Here is an 18,402-nt window from a genome sequence, read left to right as displayed (position 1 = left end):
ACCCCTGCTGTCCGACTTTTGAGGCACAGTGTAGCCCTCTTCTTGCTGTCTTCCTGCAGACACAGAATCAGACCCCTAAAAGTTGAAGGGCTTCTCAGAGGTCATCCAGCTCTACCCCTAGCCCCAGACAAGGCTCTCAAACCTCAGAACCTCCCCACCAGGTACTTCTTCAGTCTCTTCCCAGCAAACAGTGTTCCTGAAGCTCTCTGGGCAACTGTTTTGCCAATAATCCTTCTGGGCATGACACTCTCATTTTCTAGTCTACGAGAGGGGTTTCTGGGTACCCCCAGACTTGGGGAGCCTCAGGTGCCAGGATGCCCTTAGAACCTTCTCAGTCACAGGACATAACTGGATGAGGCTCCCTCCCCCACCGAATGAATTGCCCATTTACTTACGGATTCAGAAGATGATCTCGGCCCCCAGCAAGATGGTAGCAACTGCGACCCTCACATCTGTCAACCCCAAGTTGGACACCGAGGAGGGAACTGTAAAACAAAAAATGATGATTCAGACTGGCAGGAGCTCAGCAAGGCCTCCAACAGAGACCCTGGGACCGAACCCAGGACTGAACCCACCAGGTGTGTGGCCCCAGAGATCACGAGAACAAGGTCACTTCAAATAGCAGGCCGTGTCAGCTTCCCTGGGGGGCCTGAGGAGCAGGGCTCTTGTGGGCCTTCCTCCAGGAAGCCCAGGTCCCTCGGCCCTTGCAGAGCTGAGCCCATCCTCTGCTCAGGAACCCAAAGACAAGCAAGTCCCTACCCTGGGGTGTGTGTGCAGCTGTAACTGGTCCCCCTTTGTGGGGGAGTCTCTTGTTGTGTCTGTCCTTCCCCTCTGATTCAAATCCCCCTCCCAGGATCATACAACCTCCCCAGCCCTTCTCCCCCCCCCCCCAATCTCTCACCAGGCTCCTTCCAGGCCAAGTCCAGGGGCTCCAGGAGGCCATCATGTTCCACATGGCATCGATAGCACTCCCTCTCCTTGGGCTCTACCTTGATGCTCAGCCAGGTGTGGTAGGTCCCGTCTGAATTGGGGACGACACCCCCCGTAATGGTGTCCGGCTTCCGGTCCTCCTCATTCTTCCACCATGTAACATCAATCTCTTTGGGGTAGAAGCCATCGAGCCGGCAGATGAGGGTCTCTAGGTCATCGTAGCCCACCTTGCGTATCAGTTTCACCTTTGGGGGCTCTGTGGAAATGTCAGTATTGGACACTATCAAGGCAACATCTTTCCTCTGGCTGGCATGAGGGATGCTAAAAGGATGCTCAAGTGGTCCTCTGTTTGCACCCCTGTCCTGAAATGGGTATCCCACTGGCCACAACACAGAAAGGGGGAGAGGGTTCAGTGCCTAAGAGGAGCCCAAGAGATTATTCCTGGATAATCTAGATGGGTGCAACTAGAATTGAGCCTATGGAGAGAAAGCCCAGAGGGATAAATGTGTAGGCCATGGAGGCTTGCAAAAGGAAACATGGTGCAGGTTAGGTTTGCCAAGCTCCAGGTGAGGCCTGGAGATCTTCCAGAATTACAACTTGTCTCCAGAGTACACAGATCAGTTCCTCTGAAAAACACATGAAGCTGCCTTATACTGAATCAGACCCTGGGTCCATCAAAATCAGTATTGTTTACTCAGACTGGCAGTGGCTCTCCAAGGTCTCAGGTAGAGGTCTTTCAAGCACCTACTTGCCTTGGCCCTTTAACTGGAGATGCCTGGTATTGAACCTGGAACCTTCTGCATGCTGAGCAAATGCTCTACCACTGAGCCACAGCCCCTCCCCAATCAAGAAGTTTAAAAGACAGCAACGGGGTGGGAGCTATTGAGTGTGTTATACTGAGTGTCCCAGGTATGACTGCCCGTCTGCAGCAGAAGCCAAAAGAAGCAGAGAGGGGTGAATGTAAGACTAGAAGGGACCTGGGGGTCTCATCAACCTTTGGGTGATCTATGAGAGGGCTATAAAACATGTGGACAAGTACATAAGTGCCATCAAGTCACAAGTGACTTACGGCATCCCCAGCAAGGGGCTTTCAAGGCAAGTGAGAGGTGGTTGGCCACTGCCTTCCTCTGCAGAGTCTTCCTTGGTGGTTTCCCTTCCAAGTACCTGCTTAGCGTCTGAGATCTGATGAGACGGGGCAATACTGTGCCACCTTCCCTCCTAGGTAATCTAGTGGACTTCCAGAGAGCCCCTTACCAAAGGGTCCCAAGTAAGGTTCAGCAGGTAGAGGATGCATCCTCTTCTGGATCAAAATTGGGTTAAGTCAAAGGAAGCACAGAACAGGAATAAACAGTTTTCACAATGGAGAGGAGTGAGCAGCGGGGAAGAAGGAGTAGGAGGAGATTGAGTTGGTTTTTATACGCCGTCTTTCTCTACCACTTAAGGAAGAATCAAACTGGTTTACAATCACCTTCCCTTCCCCTCCCCACAACAGACACCCTGTGAGGTAGGTGAGGCTGAGAGAGCTCGAGAAGAACTGTGACTAGCCCAAGGTCACACAGTTGGCTTCGTGTGTAGGAGTAGGTAAACAAATCCAGTTCACCAGATTAGCGTCTGCTGCTCATGTGGAGGAGTGGGGAATCAAATCCAGTTCTCCAGATTAGAGTCCACCACACTTAACCACTGCTCTTAACCACTACACCACTCTACCCAAGGATGGGTATTGGGGCCTGATTGTGCTATTTAATTTATTCACAAATGATACCAAGGCATAGATGAGCAGTAAAGTGGCAAACTCTGCAGACGATGCTAAATTAGTTGGGATGGTGAGAATATGGCAGATTATGAAGGGCTACTGGAGAAGACTACAGTCACTGGAAAATGCAGTAATGATAGGGAAAGTTGAAGGCAGCAAGAAAAGAGGAAGACCCAACAAGAGATAGATGGACTCAATCAAGGAAGCCACAGCCCTCAGTTTGTAAGACTGTTAATGACAGGACGTTTTGGAAGTCATTAATTTATAGGATCGCCAAAAGTCAGAAGCAACTTGACTACACATAACACACACCAAGGATCTCTCTAAATTGGCTAAGTGGGTGGTAAATGAAATTCAGCATAAGTAAAAATAAAAGGATGCATATTTGGGTTTTAAAAACCCATTACATTAAATAAACACTGATGGGCTCTCAAGTGGTTGACCATTCTTCCTAATGTCTAGACGGAAACTTTTGAATTAATTTCAACCCATTGGTTCTGGTCCAACCTTCTTGGGCAACAGAAAAACAACTCAGCACCATCCTCTATAGTAGGGGTGGGGAAACTTTTTTCCACCAAGGGCCATTTGGATATTTATAACATCATTCACGGGCCACACAAAATTATCAACTTAAAACTTAGCGGCCCAAGCCCCAAGCAGGCAGCTGCCCCAGATGACCCCCCCCTGCACGCACGCGGGCAAGCAGGCAGGCATCCAACCGGTGGCACAGGATGGTCTGTTGCACCTGTCCAGCCACACGCTGGAGTTGCTCCTGGTCTGCATGGTCGGGGCTGGATTCTACAGCCAGCTCCTGCTACCGCCTCATGCAGGGGTGAAATGAGGACACACTGGCTAAGAAATCACCCACACCAAGCATTCTGGCCCTGCCCCCTTTAACCCCTCCACTGTCGCCACTTCCGCCCCCAGCCCTCTTGTAGTACAGAGGGAATACGTTTCTCCATGGCTCGGGTGGGAAAGGGTTAACACAGTTTTTTGGGAGGTCCTAGCAGCTCCATAGCTAACGACTCTTCTGCAAGGGGGGGGGAAGGTTCATTTTCTTGGAAAACAAACGCACATCTGCCTTGAATAGAGGCCTATTCCTGTCTGCGGGAGGGGGCGGATCACCAGTCTTAGATCCTTCTGAGCTAGAGATCTGCCAGGACCCACGAAGGGCCAGACCAAATGATTTCGCGGGCCTTAAATGGCCCCCGGGCTGATGTTCCCCACTCCTGCTCTATATGATAGCCCTTCAAGTACTTGAAGATGGTCATCATATCCCCTCTCAGTCTTCTCCTCTTCAGGCTAAACATACCCAGCTTCTTCCTTCAACCTTTCCTCATAGGACTGTTGACATTTAAGACTGCACACAGCAAGCAGATTGCAATGATCTGAGTGACAGCCAGGTGATAGGTGGTGTCACATGATCGCTCAATGACTGAGCAAGATAGTCCTGGCAACTAGGCAGCCAACAGTTCATTGGCTGGGAAACTGTGCCAGATGTGTATGTATGTGTACTATATGTGTATAGTTGGCGTGGGTTAAGAGAAGGAGGTGCTTTGCGGAACACTTTGACACTGTGAATAAAAGAGCACTCATTTATACCTGCTGTCTCTGCTGTTTTCACTCGCTGCTGGGGTGACTAACGATTCTCACAAACGCCATCAAGGACTTGGTCTCCAGACCCCTCACCATCTTTGTTGCCCTCCTCTGGACACGTTCCAGCTTGTTTACATCCTTCTCAAATTGTGGTGCCCAAAACTGAACACAGTACTCTAGGTGAGGTCTAACCAGAGCTGGATCCAGCAGCAAGGCAAGCTCTGAGACTGCCCGTTGGAAGGTGGAGTTGTTAAAAATTCTGCTCTTGGTTCAGTCAGAGAAAAAGTTAAAAACTCTGCTCTTTGTTAAGTCAGAGGAAAAAGTGACTGGCCTAAGGCCACCAAGTGAGTTTCACAGCCAGGCAGTATTTGAACCCGGGGCCTCCCAGCTCTTTGCCTAACCACTACACCACACTGCCCCCTGGCAGAAGCTGAGGGTTTAACACAGGCACATGGTATGAAATTAATGTCAAACGTACATGGGTGCAGAATTTATATTCATTTTCCCTCCATTTTTGTTTTATTTTATGAAAATGCTTCAGAACATAAGAACATTGCTGGATCAGACCAGTGGTCCGTTTAGTCCAGTGTGGAGAGCCAGCATGGTATAGTGGTTAAGAGTGGTGGACTCTGATCTGGAGAACTGGGTTTGATTCCTCACTCCTCCACATGAGCAGTGGAGCCTAATCTGACTCCTACATACAATGCCAGCTGGGTGCCTTGGGCTAGTCACAGCTCTCTCAGCCCCACCTACCTCACAGGGTGTCTGTTGTGGGGAGAGGTAAGGAAGGTGATTATAAGCCGGTTTGAGCCGTCCTTAAGTGGTAGAGAAAGTCAGCATATAAAAACCAACTCTTCTTCTTCATTGTGAGCAACCAGTTCCCCTGGCTGGTCAAATAAACAGGGCATAGAGGCCGAGGCTTTCCCCTGATGTTGCCTCCGGGCTCAGGGATTCAAAGGCTGACTGCCTCTGAGCATGGAGGTTCCCTTCAGTCATCATGACTAGTAGCCACTGATAGACCTCTCCTCCATGAATCTGTCTGATCCTCTTTAAAAGCCATTTTAAATTACACGTATCCTGTTTTCCCCCAAGGATTCAAGAAGGTTCACATACCCAGTGAAGCATATGTACAATAAAACCAACATTTATTCAAAATGTAATCAAACGGCCAAAGAGGTATAAACATTTCCAACAACAAAAGTGTTACTCACATAATATTTATTTACTTACTTCTTTATCACCCACCTTTCTCACTGATTCCAGCCAGATTATCAAATTAGAAAAATAATACAATAAAACCCCATACAATACACACAGTAAACAGTGCACTAAAACTGGATTGCCCCATTAGGCAATAATGCCACTGACTCGGACTACCCCATAACCTGAACAAAAATCCCCCTGAAATGAGTAATGCCCCCTGTAATGGGGACGTCCAACGTAAATACAAACACAAAAATAGATGATCTCTGGTGCAAGTTTTTGAAGCCTCATCAAAACCCCGCCGTACTTCACACAATGAAACATTAACAGGTGAACATCAAACAGTGAAACAAAAGTGGATTACAAAATGACACAAACTGGGTCACAGCTTTATGTTCACCATGAAGAATGTAATGAAAAGAATTTAAATTTTCACAGATGGTAACCATGCTCCCATTCTCTTTATATGCTCCTGCTCTATTCATTAAAAAGCCCTCTGTACCATTCCTGATTCACACAGTTTGTGGAACGACAGAGGGGCGGGAGCCTTCCTGACCCCCTCGGGCAGGGCGTCCCACAGGGGGTGGGGGCCACCACAGAAAATGGGCATATATGGACAGCTGCCAATCTTACCCATTTGCAAGGTGGCACCTTCAGGAGTCTTAGCTCAGATGAGCCAAGTTGCTGCACTCAAGTATACTGGGAGAAGGTGATAAACAAGAACCTTGGACAGAAGTAACAGATTGGTAACCAATGGAGTGATGGGAGAACAGGTGTGATCTTGCGTCTTCTGCCTTGTGCCCGATAGTAAGTTGTAGTGTTCTGTACCAACTGGAGTTTCCAAATTGATCTTTATCCCGCCATAAAGAAATATGGAGGTACATACTCCAATCCCTCCTTCTGCCTCCAAGCGTTGCAAGAATTCTATGTTTCTATGAAGAAGATGGCATGCTCCACTGTACCCAAGGATGATCTAAGAGCAGCAATAGAGTCTTGGTCTTTGTCTACCTTCAGACAGGCGATTATCAACTAAAGCCCCCTGCCCTATCTCCATCTCATAGCCTGGCCTGAAACCAGACTGAAAGGGGTCTAGGACAGATTACTCATCCATGAAAACCTGGAGTTTTTCTGCAACAACTCCTTCGATCAATTTGCTCCGAGCAGGTAAATTAGAGGCCAGATGACAATTGGGCCACATCCTGCGTCTTTGGGGCTGGTTTTTTAAGTACCAGCCAGATAACTGCCTCCTGGCAACAGAGGAAAGACACCCTGAGTTAGTTATTGATTTACAACAGACAAGAGAACAAGCGTCAGACCTCAGGCATCCTGACAAGATTCTGACAAGATCCATACACTGACCAGGCTGATGTTGGGATAATTTTTCTTACCCTCCCCCTTTCTCTCGGTCCCTTGTGATTAGCTATCTCTCTGCCTGCTACTTACCAGGAGCAGAGTTCAGAGAATTTAACCTTGCACACAAGCAACTCTTAAAACAGTACACCAAATGTATAAAGTAAATCATGCAGCTTTATTATACTTACAAGGAAATATAAAGCAAAGAGAGAAAGCAATACTTAACTGAATATATATATGACAGCACACACACTGACAGTCAGAGATCTCTGAGGTCGTTCCAAGGAAGAGACAAAAATGGGTCTCTCTCTTAGAAGGACGACGGGCTGGGCTCTTTGAAAGCCTTTTATAGGTATGAGAGAGGTCTTAAATGGCCCCCTCCTGCCAAATTAGTCAGGAGATGAGTTTTCACAAATCATGGTTATAAGTTGGTTCTTGCAGGTTATCCGGGCTGTGTGACTGTGGTCTTGGAATTTTCTTTCCTGACGTTTCGCCAGCAACTGTGGCAGGCATCTTCAGAGTAGTAACACTGAAGGACAGTGTCTCTCAGTGTCAAGGGTGTAGGAAGAGTCTTCCTACACTCTTCCTACACCCTTGACACTGAGAGACACTGTCCTTCAGTGTTACTCCTCTGAAGATGCCTGCCACAGTTGCTGGCGAAATGTCAGGAAAGAAAATTCCAAGACCACAGTCACACAGCCCGGATAACCTATAACACAGCCCGGATAACCTACAAGAACCAATGAACTCTGACCGTGAAAGCCTTCGACAATATTATGGTTATAAGTTGTTTGGAATATCCTGTTCCAAAATAAGTTTTCCATGTCCAGGTCTCTGACAGTCATCTGTTCATCCGTTACCCTGTGTTCATAAACAATTTCCTCACTGCGTACGTGACCTTGTTACTCTGAACATGATTTGGAGTACTTAATGTGCTTTGGGTGACTAACTCCTAGCAATGCAATCTCCTATGCCCTTTAGGGTCAAGATCCTAATTGGAGCTGAGGTCAGCTAAAAGTCAGGTCTTCATCTGGCTTCTTAGATTAATAAGCTACAGATTAATAAAATTGGTTTTTCTTAACCCAAACCAATATAAAATATTCTTGCCACAGCTGACATAATAATAATTTCCCTATGTCATTTTGCAACTGTTTTTGCAAGCAAAAGTCACATGTAGAGAGAGAGATCAGTCCCCCTTTCTGTTGTACAAAAGTAAACAAAACTATACAAAAATAGCACATCTGTAGCACAAAGTTTTTAAACACAAACAGAACCAAGGAAGAGTTACCACAACAGACAAATCATTATTTTCAGAAGTAGTTGTCTTGGCAAAGGATCTTTCTCCTGCCTTTGGCTTCTGATAACAAAACAGCCCCAACCCAGACAGACACCCCTCTGTAAAAGGGTTTCTTCCCACTGATGCTGAACAGGATAACATAATGGAGATTTGCAGAAGTTCTGAGCGAGGGTCATGCATTCTCTGGAAAGTTCAGGTGGTTCCCCTCTGGTCCTTCTCACACACTGGTGGGAAATCATGCTGCAGAAACTAAAAAGAGGAAAGAGTGAAATTCTAAGCCAGCACCATGGAAAAGAGGTGGGTGTGAGAATTTATTTATTTATTGGATCACCTGCCCATCTGCCAACCCCTCACAAATCAAGGCATCCACCCACTGGGTACTGGGAGTGGTGAGAAGATGCCCAGACAGAGGGGCCTGCAAAGCCAACAACTCTGGAAGGTGACTCCAGGAAGTGAGCCAAGCCATAAATTGCTGTCAGCAATTCTGAGTCAGTCTGAGCTGAAGGAGAAATTCACACTGGCTCCCAAAATATTCCGTCATGCCAACTATTCTATAGAGGCCCATTCTGGTTCCCCACAGTCCCTTCCACCAACACTTACCACTGACAGAGCTGTCTGACCTCTGGTCACTTGCTGCAGAAGAGAGAAGAGAAAGGGGGTCAGGATCTTTAACGGGGGGGGGGGCATCAAGAGGGTGGTGGCCCAATCTCTCCCTTCCCCTTCTTTTCCCTTCCCACCAGTTCCACTCTCATCATTTGCCAGTGCAAATCAACCCTGAACACAGAGCAAAATTCTGCTCCAAACTAAGCCAAGTTCTGCAACTTGCAATTTAAGCTGCTCTGCATGTCTTTGAGTTTATTTCCTTGGTTTTTGCAATTAATGGGGGGGGGGATGCTATTCCAACCCCCGACCTTTCCCAGGTGTGGCCCACACATGTTGAATCCTTCTTGATGGACTAGAAACTTGCTTACTTTCCTTGCAAAATACAGCTGAGGCCCTCAACATACCAAATTGTGGGGATTTTCTGCACTTTTCAGAATCCTACTCTTGCCCTGAACATTTCTATTAGTTAGGAAAGCAGAACATGGAAGGAGGAGAGAGGAGCTGAAGTGGTGGGCTTGTGGGGAGAGGATGATGTCATGGAAAGCTGAGGGCCAAAGAAATCTTGGTGTTGGGAGGGATGACAGTGTCTAGGGGACAAATCTGGATCTGAACCGTCCGCCCACTCCAAGAAACAGAGGGTCCCACAGGGAGATCTTCCTTCCTCTCCTCTGCCCTCAGCCCGGCAGCAGGTTGGCTGGATGTGCCACATACTCTCCCTCCCCCAAGATTTCTTCAGGTGGGGAGGAATGGTGGGCAGCTCCCCCACAGCCGCCTCCCTCATGCCCCCAGGAGGGGGCTGGTTTTTGTCAGGGCAATATCTCAACATAGGGGGAAAGTCACTCACTTGGTGCTGCGTTGTAGCTGTCTTCTTGTTTTTCTTGCAGAGAGAGAGAGAGAGAACCAGAGAATCAGAATCTGGAGGGTCATCCAGAGATCATCCAGCACCACCCCTGGCCTATGGAAGGGCTCTCAAACCCTGAACCCTTCCCTGCAGTCTCTTTCAGGACTGTGGACCCATGAACATATGAAGCCTTATACTGAATCAGAGTATCAGACCATTGGTCCATCAGGGTCAGTATTACCTATTCAGACCGACTAGGGCTCTCCATGTTTTCACATCACCTCCTACCCAGTCCTCGTGCTAACTGGAGATGCTGCCAGGGATTGAACCTGGGACCTTCTGCATGCCCAGCAGGTGCTCTCCCACTGAGCCATGGCCCCTCCCAAGTGGCATTTTACTTACTGCTGTGGACGATGACCCCAGCCCCCACCAGGATGACGGCAGCCACTACCCCCAGGAGGACTCCTACAATAAGTCCCACTTTGGAATCTGAAATGAGAAAAAAAATGTGTCTACTCAGGCTGTCTCCATATGGGCAAGGCTTCCGGCAGACATCTGTATGCAAAATGTGGCTCTCCAGGTGACAGATCATGTGGCTTCAAGTCATGAAACCTTGTTTTTGTTTTAAAAAACAGAATTGTTTCTGGTTTCTGTGAATGGGGAAGAAAGTTCTCTCCTGATTATTATGTCTAGGGTAGGACGGAGGAGACAGAAATGGGAAAAGAGCAAAATCACTGCATGAAATTCCACCCAGCAACAAATCTCTGGAGGAGTCCCATTTAGGGGAGGCACTGGAGAACCGGAGAGTTGACCATACAAGGAGAGGGGATAACCAAAAAGGGAAACCCCATGTCACTGCCTCTTCTATGCTGCAGCGGAGCAGAAAGGATTTCAAGAGCTACCGGGGAGGTGCCAAACAAAGGCTGGTGTCAGTTACGAAACTGGCAGTATCCAAGCAGGGCCTTCTCCAGGGTGGTCCCGATGTTGTTGAATTATCTCCCCAAGAAGCTCAATTACAATATATTCACCCCTACACACAAACACACATTTATCTCCCTCCCTCCCGAGAGCCCCAGGTAACAGCTCCTTTTCCCAAGACAGCCATCAAGGGTGTGGCTGAATAGGTGGGGGAATTCATCCCTTGAAGGAAGAGTCTCCCAGGCAAGCGACTTCGGTTTTCTGTGGGAACCTAGTGTGAGGAAGCAGAAGGCCCCTGCCAGTGGCTACCCCTCACACACACACCCAAGCTGGCACTAAACTGGGATGTCAAGTTCACCCCCAATGAGTGGCCACATCCCCCTTCACCTGTTTCCCTAAGGAGGAGAACGCCCGCTCAAAAGTCCCCCCAAAGCACACTCAGGAGTTGGGGGTAACTCGTTCTGTTGGGGAGTCTCTCAACTTGTCCCTCCTTCCACTCTCTGTGAGGCTCCAATAACCTGACATCTTCCCCCCAAAAAGTCAGCTGTCCCCCCCTGCCCTCTCTCACCAGGGACCTCCCAGGCCAAGTCTAGCGGTTCCTGAAGAGCATCGTGTTCCACGTGGCACCGGAAGCGGTCCCTCTCCTTGGAGTCAACGTTGATGCTAAGCCAGGTGTGGTAGGTCCCGTCCGAGTTGGGGACGACACCCCCGTGCAAGGTGTCCTGGTGCCAGACTTCCCCATCTTTCCGCCACGTTATGTCAGCCTCCTTGGGGTAGAAGCCGTGGGCCCGGCAGATGAGGATCTCCCAGCCATCTGATCCTGCCTGGCGGGTCACGCGAACCATTGGTGGGTCTGCAAAAATAAACAGTATTTGTGATGTTCCACTGCCAGACGCCTCTTGGAAGAATGTGCAGGAGCCCTCAGCTATTAATCCAAACAGCTTTATTCACATAGACGTTCACACACAACTGGGGAGGCAGACATATCATCTAAATTGCCAAGAAGGACTCCCACCCTCCACACTCTAAGGAACTAAATATACACACATCACAGTATTCGACCCTATGATGGCAGCGTGTGTTCCACCCCCCCCCTTGCTGGCAGGAGAGATGCTGGGCATTAGCAGCAGAAAAGGGGGGCTCAGGGTCACGTAGTCCAGCGTTTCCAAACCAGTGGGCCGACAAAGTGGGCCGAAAGGTGATTTACAAATAAATATATAAATCAACAGCAGTCAAAACTATCCTCTCCCACCAGATATCTGAAGACCATTTCTTTCTACTGCAAGCATGTATCAGCTGTTTGGGGGGGGGGGTTAACTTCAATATGGCTCAAGAGCATCTGGAATCTTGGACCCCTGGGGGTTTACATCAGAATAACCCTTTCCACATTGGGTCACCTTGCCAAACTTTATCCCTTTTAGATAAATGGCCAATTGTTTTTGGACAACACCCACCATTTGTCATGGAGGTTCACAGCCATTAAGAGCACCTGGGTGTGTGTGTGTGAAACCTTCATATTTATAAGTTTCTGACTAACCGGAGGCTGGAGGAGGAGGAGAAGAGATGGGTTTTATATGCTGACTTTCTCTACCTTTTAAGGAGAATCAAACCGGCTTACAATCACCTTCCCTTCCCCTCCCCACAACAGACACCCTGTGAGGGAGGTGGGACTGAGACCGTTCAGAGAGAACAGTGACTGGCCCAAGGTCATGTGTAGGAGTGAGGAAACCAACCTGGTTCACCAGAGTAGTGGTGAGAATGTTTTATATTAAAGATTAAGTTTGGCTTAAGAAGAACCACATTTATACTTTAAACCTGTAGTTTAGAATCCATATGAAGACCTGACTTTTAGCTGACCCCAGCTCCAATTAGGATCCTGACCTCAAAGGGCATAGGAGATGGCATTACTTGGAGTTAATCACCCAAAACACAGTGATGTTTGTTTGTGATAGCAAGGTCAAATTAGGCAGGCAACAAGTTGCCTGCTTACGCAGTGAGGGAATTGTTTATGTACACGGGGTAATGGATGAATGGGCGGCTGTCAGAGACCCTGGGACACGGAAAACTTATTATGGAACAAGATATTTCCAAACAAAATTAGTCATGATTTGTGAACACTCATCTTCTGAAGAATTTGGAAGGAGGATGTCCGGTTGAGACCCTCTCTAACGGGTAAGCCTATAAAAGGCTGTCCTGGTTGTCCAGTCTTCGTCCTTCCACGGAGAGACCACAGACCCATTGAGTGGTTGCCATCTCTGTCTCTCTCTCTCTGGAAGTGACCCAGAGGCCTCTGTAACTGTCTGTCTGTACGTCAACTTGTGTGTTGGTTTGTTAATTTCTGTCTTATATATTTACCCAAGTATTGCTTTTCTTTTTCTTTGCTTTATATTTTCTTGTAAGTGCAATAAACTGCATGTTTTACTGGTACATGTTTGGTGTGATGTTTAAGAGTAGTGTGTGTGAAAAGGTCTGTCTTTCCTATCAAATTCTCTGGCCTTTGCTCTGGTAAGTAGCAGGCGGAGGAGACCAAAGATAAAAGAACTCAGAAGGGAGGGGGAAAAGGAAAATTCCCACCTCAGGTCCGCCGCTCTTAACTACTACACCGCGCTGGCTCTCAGATGAGGTCACATTCTGGGAGTTCCGGATCTTTCTTAGTTTCCATTTGGAGCAGTGGGAAATCTGGTGATGCCCCCCCCCCAAGGATGGTGAGTAGGGGGCTCAGGACACCTCCAGCACCTTGGTACTGCAAGGAACTCTGTACATGCCCTGAGGAACCTACTACAGCCAAGGCAACATGTACTTAGCTGAGGTAGGTCAACTTTATTGCTTTTATTTATTTATTGCTTTTATTTTATATGTTGCTTTTGTAAGGGAGTTTCCAGCAAGGAGAGGCATCCTTCCGCCCTTCTTTTACACCTGCCACACTGTTTCCCCTCCTCACCGGCCTTCAGTAGAGTCTCCTTCCCATAGTGCAAGTGTGTATGCAGCCACTCCACACAGGTGTCAGTCAGGAAATGCTCCCAGAATTTCCCTTGGTTCTGCTCGGCCTCCCACTTCTTCTTGATGGGCTTGGCCTTTGCGTCCATCACCGTCCAGGTGAGTGTATCCATGTCCAGGCTAAGGAAGTCCCTTCCATTGTAGCCATACTTTGCAAACCCTCTGGTGGTATGATTGTCCTCGCTCAGTTCGCAGCCAGAGAGCGCTTGTAGGGTGTGAATCCCTGAAGAAGACACATGAAACAGAAGCCTCAGATCCAGGAATATGTGCAGATTTGGGAGAGTCTGCTGATTTTCCTGGACCCCTTGGTGGCTTATGATACCACCAACTGTGGCATCCTTCTGGAGAAGCTGACCAAGTTCGGATTGGGGGCCACCCACCATGCCCCCATGGTTCAACTCCTCCTTGTCTGGCCAGCTCCAAAAGGTGTCTTGTTGACATCCTCATCCTGCTGTGTCTGTATATGATGCTATTTTTATGCCCTATTTTGTTTTTAGTGGTTTGTTTTTAAGGCTCGGCTTGTGTTGGTTTTAATCGTAAGCTGCCTTGCCCCAGTCTCTGGACAGGCAGCATATAAACTAAAAAAATAAGTAAACAAGACCCCAAATGGAAAAGGGGTGTTTGGGGAAAGAAAGCACCTGCACATGAGACAATGCTGAATTCACAAGAGTGCGCTAGATGAGTATTTGCGCGTATTTACAGTTCAGTATTTGGAACTCCATCTGTAGCATTTCTCAGCACTCGTGACCGATGTCCAGTGCCTTCCTTGGCCTCAGAGTTAAGTATTCTGTATACTTTTCCAGTGATCTGGGGAATTCTTAAGGCATATACAAAGGGAGACGCCTCTCGATTTGCAGCACAGACTACACTGGTAATAAAATATGGGGAGTAGGAGGGAGGATGTGAAATGTAAAGATAAAAAGGAGGTTTTCTCCTTGTGGGGGCATCCTTCCTCTCCCTCTGGGGTGCCTGATAACCTCTTCCCCTGTGAGAGAAGAAGATGTACAGGATATTCTCTGCTCCTCCTGTCTCCACTGACCTCTGCTCTGGTTGTAAAGGTTCTTCAGTATCATCAGATCCATGACTAAACTTGAAGTAAAGTCCCAATTTGTACTCCTGGCCCAGAAGTCGGAGTCATCATGACTGATCTTCTCTATCCAGGACGACTGAGGCACGCACTGGTCAGTGTCTGTGTCGTAGCGGCCAATGAGCTGGTCATCCACGTACGCCAAAGAGGTGAACTGGGGCAGCCTCCAGCCCGGCTCCCAGATGGCCGTCTCAAAATAGTGGAGGGAATGTGAGGAGGAGCCTGGGAAAGAAAGGAGGGTAGAGATGAGGGGGCTATAGCCAAGGACCCCCCCCAACCCCACTTTGTGCTGTCACCGCTTGTGGCGTTAAGGGGTCTACACTCCTAGAATGTACTACTTACTGAGAAATGGAGCTATCTATTCAGCGAGACCTCACAGCCAGAAGTCAATGATAATTCCTACAAGGACTGTAGGCTTTCCATTGAGAAGTGCCAGAAAATTTATGAACAAGGGACTTCCTTTAAATAACATTTATTTCACATAATATATATATATATATATATATATGCATGTGAATATTTACACACTCTCAAAACATGTCATAAAGTACAAACATTATGATTCTTTTACATGTTCAGTTATGTTAATATATGCAAGCAGTTTCACACAATCTTTATAAGCAATTTCTCTATGTAAGGTTTTCTAGCCTTAAACCTTTAATGCATTTCTCACTGTAAGATTTTAACTTGTATCTCTAGATTCATTTAGAATACTACAGTTACAGAATCTTGTAAAAACATGGTTAGTAATTCTCACATAATAAAAATATGATTTAATACAATGGGAGAGAAGATATGATTGATATAATGGGGAAAAGACCTGTTATAGTTAAGAGCATCTTAATCCAGAGTACCTGAAATATAAATTGTAAGTTGTAGGAAATTGAGTACAACCTTATATTATTTCTAAATCTCTCCAACTCATATGCTTAGCTTAGCTTTGTAAAGGTCCTAACTCGTGTTTGAGATATTTATATATTTCAATATGTGTTCTTATCCAATGCTGTGTGCAGAGGATAAGATATTATAAGCTTTATATTCTATATTTATGTTTATTGACTTCTGATCATTGTTAAGATCAGGAATACTTCATACATGCTGAAGTTATGTATATTTCTTAACAGTCAGCAATGCAGAGCTTATGTATTATATATAATTCATTATGTGTAAGCTTAGGGCTGTATTTATATTCTTATGGAAGACTCAGTTATTCTCTGGCTTTGCCAATCTCAGTGAATATGTTTCCTTGACTAAGAGACTCCATGAGTAGGCCTAGTAGATTTTGTATATGTTTTATGTGAGCATTACTTTATATGTGTCTTAAGCTTCATCACAGAGAACAGAGATTCTCCTTTTCCCCAGGAACATCTCTGGCCTCCTATTCTGCGTGCAGAAGCCTTTCCTTTTATATTGGGAAAACTCTGGCTCTTTACCCTGAAAGAGTTCTCTGTTTGTTTAGAGAAGTCTCCAAGAGCATCTGAGAATCCTGTTTCGGTTCTGAGAACTGGAGAAACCAGTTCTGTAACTTGGGTTTCACAGCTTCCATGTTTCTCAAGGAAAGCCAGGTCAGACCATTTAAATTATTAGTCTGCCAGCAGTCATTTCAGATGTCCAGCCTTAGCAGGTCATCTTGAAATGAATTGCTGTCAAGGAGAGTATTTCCCATCCTCACAGAGAGCTTGTGAAATGATATGCCATGCAAGACATGAAATAATAGAATAAGCCATCCATATCACGCAAGATATGGAATAATAGAATGAAATAATAGAAATGAGTTATGGCCAGACAGACTTGCTGCCCTCTCTGTAACTCATTTCTTGTGTCTCATGCAAGAGACAAGGAAAGCTTAGTTCTTCATCTTTGCAGATGTTTTGGGAGAATGAGGCCAGGCAGCTTTCAGCTGCCCTCCACCAACTCTCTGCTTTCTGGCTGTTTGATGCTTCCTTATATTCTCTCAGACCAGTGGCTATCTGAGCTGAGAAGCTAGAAGCTTCTGTCCTGGGTCTAAATTGGTCACTCTTGATAGTGACTGGCATTGTCACTTCTACCTGGTCTGTGGAGAAAGCTCTACTATGTATTAATGGGGCATTAAGTCACCAGTACAAGGTCACCAGCTGTGGTACTGCTTAAAGACCAATTCTGACTTATCGGACAGTGGCATAATTCCTTCCTTTACACTGTATCTCAGAACAGAGACCAAAAATCCCCAGACAGAGATGACCTTCTCGTTTATGCCAAGAAGAACACCCCGGATAAGCAATTGCGGATACTTTTTAGACTCAACTATCAAGCGAGCAGCATTAAATGTCTTTAACCTTGTGGCCGTGCAGTTTCGTTTATCTTAAAACAGCTTTCAGTCAGCATGAACTTTACCCCACATTACTGCATCAGTTCTATTCATATGAACCTTACGAAATGCCTTTCCTCATATAGATCCATAGGAAAACCATATGCTCAGGTTAATTATTGCTCCAGCCCATGACAGTGCCACCATGAAATCAATCCACCTGCAACTCTGATATGCTCTAGTGCAGGGAACATTTGCCTACAAGCATCCCTCTGAGGGAGGAGAGGGAAGGAGGAAGAAGGAACCCCACCCACCCACTCAGATGAAACCTGCGGCAGAACAGCCCCACTGACCTCTTGGCCTGCGAGACACCGGTGGGAGTGGAGACACTGGTGCCCGGGGGCCATCCAAGTCTCCGCCTGGCATGTGCCACCCGCCCGGCTTTTCCCAACCTTCAGAGGGGCTTTTCTCTCCCTCTTCTGGGTCACCCACTTGCCCATGACTGCTCGCTTCTCCTGGTGCCCAATGAAAAGGGCATGTTGGAACTTCTGCCTGGCGCTCTAACCGCGACCCCCCCCCCACTGCCTGGCCCATGGAACAGGAGCATTTTGCAGGGGTGGGGTTGGCGTTTCAGCTATGAAAGAGGCGTTTTTCTTCTTTTTCCTGGCGCGGGAGGGGCTTTGTGGCCGGAGTCGGGCCCTTCCCGGTCGGATCGCTGCCTGCATAGAGGGTCCTTCATTCCGCCGCCCCCCCTCCCCCGCCTGGTCTGGACGTCGGACTTTTCCGAGCCGGGAGGGGGCCGGCTGTGGGGCGGCCGTGCGGAGGCGGGCGGACCCCGGGAGCCCCCGCTGCCGCCCCCCAAGGGCGCTTCGGGTCCCAGGAGCCACGTCGCTGCTGGACGGCAAACGAGCCCAGCCTGGAAAGCGGCCAGAGGACGGCGAGGGTGGGCTGCAGGCGCGGGGGGGGGGATAGTCCCGTCGGGAGGGAAGCCGGGAGCGCCGTCCGCGCAGCCCCGGGAGACCCCAGCACTCCCCCTCCCCACTCACCGGCGCTGCCCCCGCCCAGCAGGAGGGCGACTCCCCCCAGGAGCAGCAGCAGCAGCAGAGACAGGCGCCGCCCGGCCGCCCTCATCGCCCGCACCTCCAGTGCAGCGGAGGGACCCGGGCAGGAAAGCAGGTGCAAGCCGTCGAGGGCGGGGGGGGGGGGGGAGGCAGGTCCCGTGTGAGCCGGAGGAGCGCGTGGAAGGAGGGTCAACAAAGTTCCCTTTGGGGAATCCCCCGCCCCCCCCCTCCCCTGCGTGGGACGCTTCTCTCGGCGCCTCCTCCCCCACCTGCTGCAGGGCCGGAGTGAGCTTTGGACGGGGGAGGGGTTTGCAAAGGTCGGTTCAGAGCGGTCGCGGGCCCAAGGCCGGCCAAGGAGCTCCCATGGCAGAGCGAGGACTCGGATTTCCGTCCCCCAGATCTTAGCCCTTACGATGTCTGGGTGGGAAAGCTGGACAGTGAAGAAAGCGGATAGGAAGAAAAGAGATTCCTTTGAA

The 18,402-nt window shown here is 48.2% G+C and overlaps 1 protein-coding gene across 1 annotated transcript; it reads right to left on the bottom strand.

Annotated features, from left to right (window-relative positions):
• Nucleotides 1-399: 399 nt before the first annotated feature.
• On the bottom strand, nucleotides 400-17,996 carry LOC130493281 (class I histocompatibility antigen, F10 alpha chain-like). Its single transcript, XM_056866992.1, has 11 exons — nucleotides 17,912-17,996; nucleotides 17,638-17,781; nucleotides 17,219-17,380; nucleotides 14,531-14,800; nucleotides 13,436-13,714; nucleotides 11,063-11,347; nucleotides 9,979-10,065; nucleotides 9,580-9,612; nucleotides 8,733-8,765; nucleotides 902-1,309; nucleotides 400-485 (listed from the first exon to the last, which is right to left on the bottom strand). The coding sequence occupies exons 1-11, from the start codon at nucleotides 17,994-17,996 to the stop codon at nucleotides 400-402; spliced, it is 1,872 nt and encodes a 623-aa protein (XP_056722970.1).
• Nucleotides 17,997-18,402: the final 406 nt, after the last annotated feature.

This window comes from Euleptes europaea, chromosome 1 (genome assembly GCF_029931775.1).
Source record: "Euleptes europaea isolate rEulEur1 chromosome 1, rEulEur1.hap1, whole genome shotgun sequence".
Lineage (NCBI taxonomy): Eukaryota > Metazoa > Chordata > Lepidosauria > Squamata > Sphaerodactylidae > Euleptes > Euleptes europaea.
Note: the sequence above shows the minus strand (reverse complement) of the source record. Positions and strands in the feature narration are given on the sequence as shown.

Bases quoted from the DNA above. Each gene is read 5' to 3' on its own strand.
- LOC130493281 (XM_056866992.1), bottom strand. From the start codon at position 17,996: ATGAGGGCGGCCGGGCGGCGCCTGTCTCTGCTGCTGCTGCTGCTCCTG. The intron at 14,801-17,218 runs GTCAGTGGGGCT...TTTCTTTCCCAG, and splicing joins GGTGTCTCGCAGGCCAAGAG to GCTCCTCCTCACATTCCCTC. The intron at 9,613-9,978 runs GTAAGTAAAATG...TCTCTCTGCAAG, and splicing joins TGGGGTCATCGTCCACAGCA to AAAAACAAGAAGACAGCTAC.